The 3,279-nt window shown below is 39.2% G+C and overlaps 1 protein-coding gene across 1 annotated transcript; it reads right to left on the bottom strand.

Annotated features, from left to right (window-relative positions):
- Positions 1 to 749: 749 nt before the first annotated feature.
- Positions 750 to 1,100, bottom strand: LOC149407129 (uncharacterized). The gene has a single exon (XM_089618831.1). The coding sequence runs from the start codon at positions 1,098 to 1,100 to the stop codon at positions 750 to 752; it is 351 nt and encodes a 116-aa protein (XP_089474957.1).
- Between the last annotated feature and the right edge of the window lie 2,179 nt (positions 1,101 to 3,279).

Below are 3,279 nucleotides of genomic sequence, written 5' to 3'. Positions count from 1 at the left end.
TCGAAAATCTAAAATGTTTCCCTTAGGCCGAAGTCTTATGGTGGTTTAATTTTTTTTCAAAATCTGTCAAGTATTTCGGATCACCGGTGATCCGAAATGTTTCCCTTAAGATTTAAAGCCGAAGTAAACAGATGAATTTTACCAAGATTTTGCTAAGTCTTTTAAATCGTCAGGGATCTAAAAAGTTTCCCTTAAGGTTCTTGGGCGATGTTGAACTTGTCGGAGTGCGGCCTCTAATTGGGTGTTTTACGGAGATGACGCTATGAGATGTCGAATCTTACCACAAGCGTCGTGATGTGTTTGCACTGCTGGCCTAGTCCGAGGTCGGGAATGTTGGCCGAGGTGCGAGCTCCGGAGCTCTGATTTTTTTATTTTCTTTCGACGTTTCTCGTCAAAGGGAGGGTTAGGAATTCTAAGAGATTGGGGACTGTGCCTTTGTAAAGAAAAGCTGCCACATACCTTTATGTAAGTATCAAGTCAGACGTAGTTCAGTTCTTACTGGGTTAGCAGTAGTACTTTTTTTAAGTTTATCACGTTCCATGATCTCAAAACGGGGACTCTATTGAGCGTTTCGAGTTCATAGATCCCAGGGGTGCTACTTATTTGGTGACCCTGTAGGGGCCTTCCCAGTTCACACCTAGTTTTCCAGCATTTTCCTGAGTAGTGTTTTGGAAGATTTTTTGGAGAACTAGGTCATCTACCTCAAACTTTGTTGGATTAACATTCTTGTTATAGAACCTAACGATAGACTATTTGTATTGGGATAGTCGTGTTAACGCTAGCTCCCGTTTTTCGTCTATGAAATCCAATGCGTCACATAGTGACTGCTCGTTCTTTAGCTCATCTTCATGGACGTGCATCGTTCGAAGAGTCTGTACCTGGTGTTCAATCGGGATGACTGACTTGACTCCATGTGTTAGGGAAAATGGGGTTTCCCCGGTTGGCCTCTGTGGGCTAGTCCGATAGGCACAGAGCAGGCCTGGTAGCTCTTCTGCCCATCGTCCTTTTTTGGCCGTCAGCTTTTTCTTGATCGAGTTCACTATGGTCTTGATTGCTGCTTCAGCATGTCCGTTTCCCTGAGGATATCGTGGTGTTGACATCCTCAGTTTAACGTTGTTGTTGTAGCAAAACTTTCTTAGTCTTTTAGATATAAATTGTGAGCCGTTGTCCACCACGATTTCGTGAGGTGTCCCATACTGACAGATTATTTTGCCAGATGAAGGTCTCCACGTCAACGTCTTTTACTAAGACGAAGGCGCCTGTTTCCACCCATTTGGAAAAATAATTGTTGGAATTGATCTAGGGTTTAAGAAAAAGTTTAACGCTTCGTTAAGGGGCGGAATTTTAAAAATTTTCTTTTTCAAGTAAAACAGTGTTTACTAACCTAGACAAAGAGCAAACACATGTAAATAAAAACTAATATGAGCATAAAATGTTACTAACCTTTTTAGAAGCTTGAACGTTGAGAAGCTTTTGGAAAAGGTTGCAACGTTCGTCTCCCCTCGCAGCACGTCTCTCTTCCTTCCTCGGCAACTCGAGCAACCACGAAAGTTTCTATCACTATATCACTCGAGAGAAAAAAGAATTAGTGTGTGGGCACTTTTAAACACTACGACTTAAGAACGAGTCTTGAAGTCGCAGAGCTAAACACTAGGTCAAATGAGGACCTAGGCGCCAAAACAAAAATCGAAAAATAACTAGAGAGAGAGAGAAAGAGAGGATCGGCCACCACAAGGTCTAGAGAGAGAAGCTCTCAATCTCTAACTTATGTGGAATGAATAGAATGAGAGGAACGAAGATCCTATTTATAGGAGAATGGTTGGCCTTGGAAAGAAGTAGTTTCCTCTTATTTTCCAAGCCTTTATGAGCAATCTTTTATTGCCCATTCCCATCCAAGTCACACGGCCAACATGTGCCTTTATGACACCTTGGATTTGTTTCCTCTTTTATTCATTGCTCTCTCCTTGCTTGTTTGGCCGAAATCCTACTTTCCTCATAGAGGAAGTTTTTTTCCTCTTTTTCTTTTGGCAAGTATCTTGATACATTTATGCACAAAATAATCTCCCTTTCTTTCTCAGGGTTGGGCGCCCAAGGCCTTCTAGAAAAGGCTTCTAGAAGCTTTTTCATTTGTTCATGACAACATGAAAAATGCCCATTAAGAATTTTTAATGAAATTCTTATGAAATGAAATTAATCCACAAGGCCCAATAAATCTAATTTTGGCCGAGTGTTACTTGTCATCAAATGACCATATCAAAAAATTTATTGACATTAATTTCATCCTATGTCTCAAAAGACAAAAATACCCTTTTGACAATTTTCGTTCTTGTTTTGACTTAGCTTCCAGTTTAACTATTCCTACTCGATGTAATTTGTGACAGTGACCTCATGGATCCAAATGAACAAAGCTTGAGCTAAATACTTGGACTCAAAAGTTCACAAACCTTTTCCAAGTTTAGCTTAATGTCAACTAACTCCATTAAAGAGTTGATATATTCACACTCCAAGGAACAAAGCATGAGGTGATATACATTGCATTTCAGCAATATTGTACATGAATTCCATATCTATGAGAACTTCACAAAGTCACTCATGACATTCTCACAACTTAGTACTTCACCAATAGGCCTTGTTTGGAATCACATAGTGAGTCCGAACTATGACTTTCTCAAATGAGAATACTAAGGTGTGAAATGACATGTCTCATTTCAGGATTAAGGTAAGCACGATGCAATTCATACGTAGTGACTTCGAGACATAAGAGGTTAAATGGTTTGTTCTTATCTTGTCTCTAGAAGTGCACTGGTCAATTCAGTACCTTCGGAAGATACCTAGAAGAACTATAGATTCTCCAACTCTCAATGCATCATAACCAGACATCATAGATTCTTCTAACAATCATACTGAGGTCAATAGTCCTTTGACCCTTAGATTGCGAATGTATCATTTTAAGCAAACTACGAAGAGTTTTTTCATGCAAATCTACATTTGTCTCTTCGTAAGTTTTTAGGTTTGTTTATGGACTAAAGACTAATGTTTTATCATAAAGCTTTAAACAGACAAGGAAGAATGAATGAACGTTTCAACTTTTTATTAATGAATAAGCAATTACAAGCAAGAGTCTTCATAAGACTTTAATACATCAAATGTACAAAATAAAGACTACAACTCTTCTTGTGGGCACCATTGACAACAATAATCTGTCAAGATTAAGACGAATCTTAGTCCGCCCGGGGCGACTGGCATTGGTCCTACAATGTCCATAGACCACTTCATGAA

Source organism: Urtica dioica, chromosome 1 (genome assembly GCF_054948205.1).
Source record: "Urtica dioica subsp. dioica isolate 48M chromosome 1, U.dioica_male_clone48M_v1_H2, whole genome shotgun sequence".
Classification (NCBI taxonomy): Eukaryota; Viridiplantae; Streptophyta; class Magnoliopsida; order Rosales; family Urticaceae; genus Urtica; species Urtica dioica.
This window is presented reverse-complemented; position numbering and strand designations above follow the sequence as displayed.

Bases quoted from the DNA above. Each gene is read 5' to 3' on its own strand.
- LOC149407129 (XM_089618831.1), bottom strand. From the start codon at position 1,100: ATGTCAACACCACGATATCCTCAGGGAAACGGACATGCTGAAGCAGCA.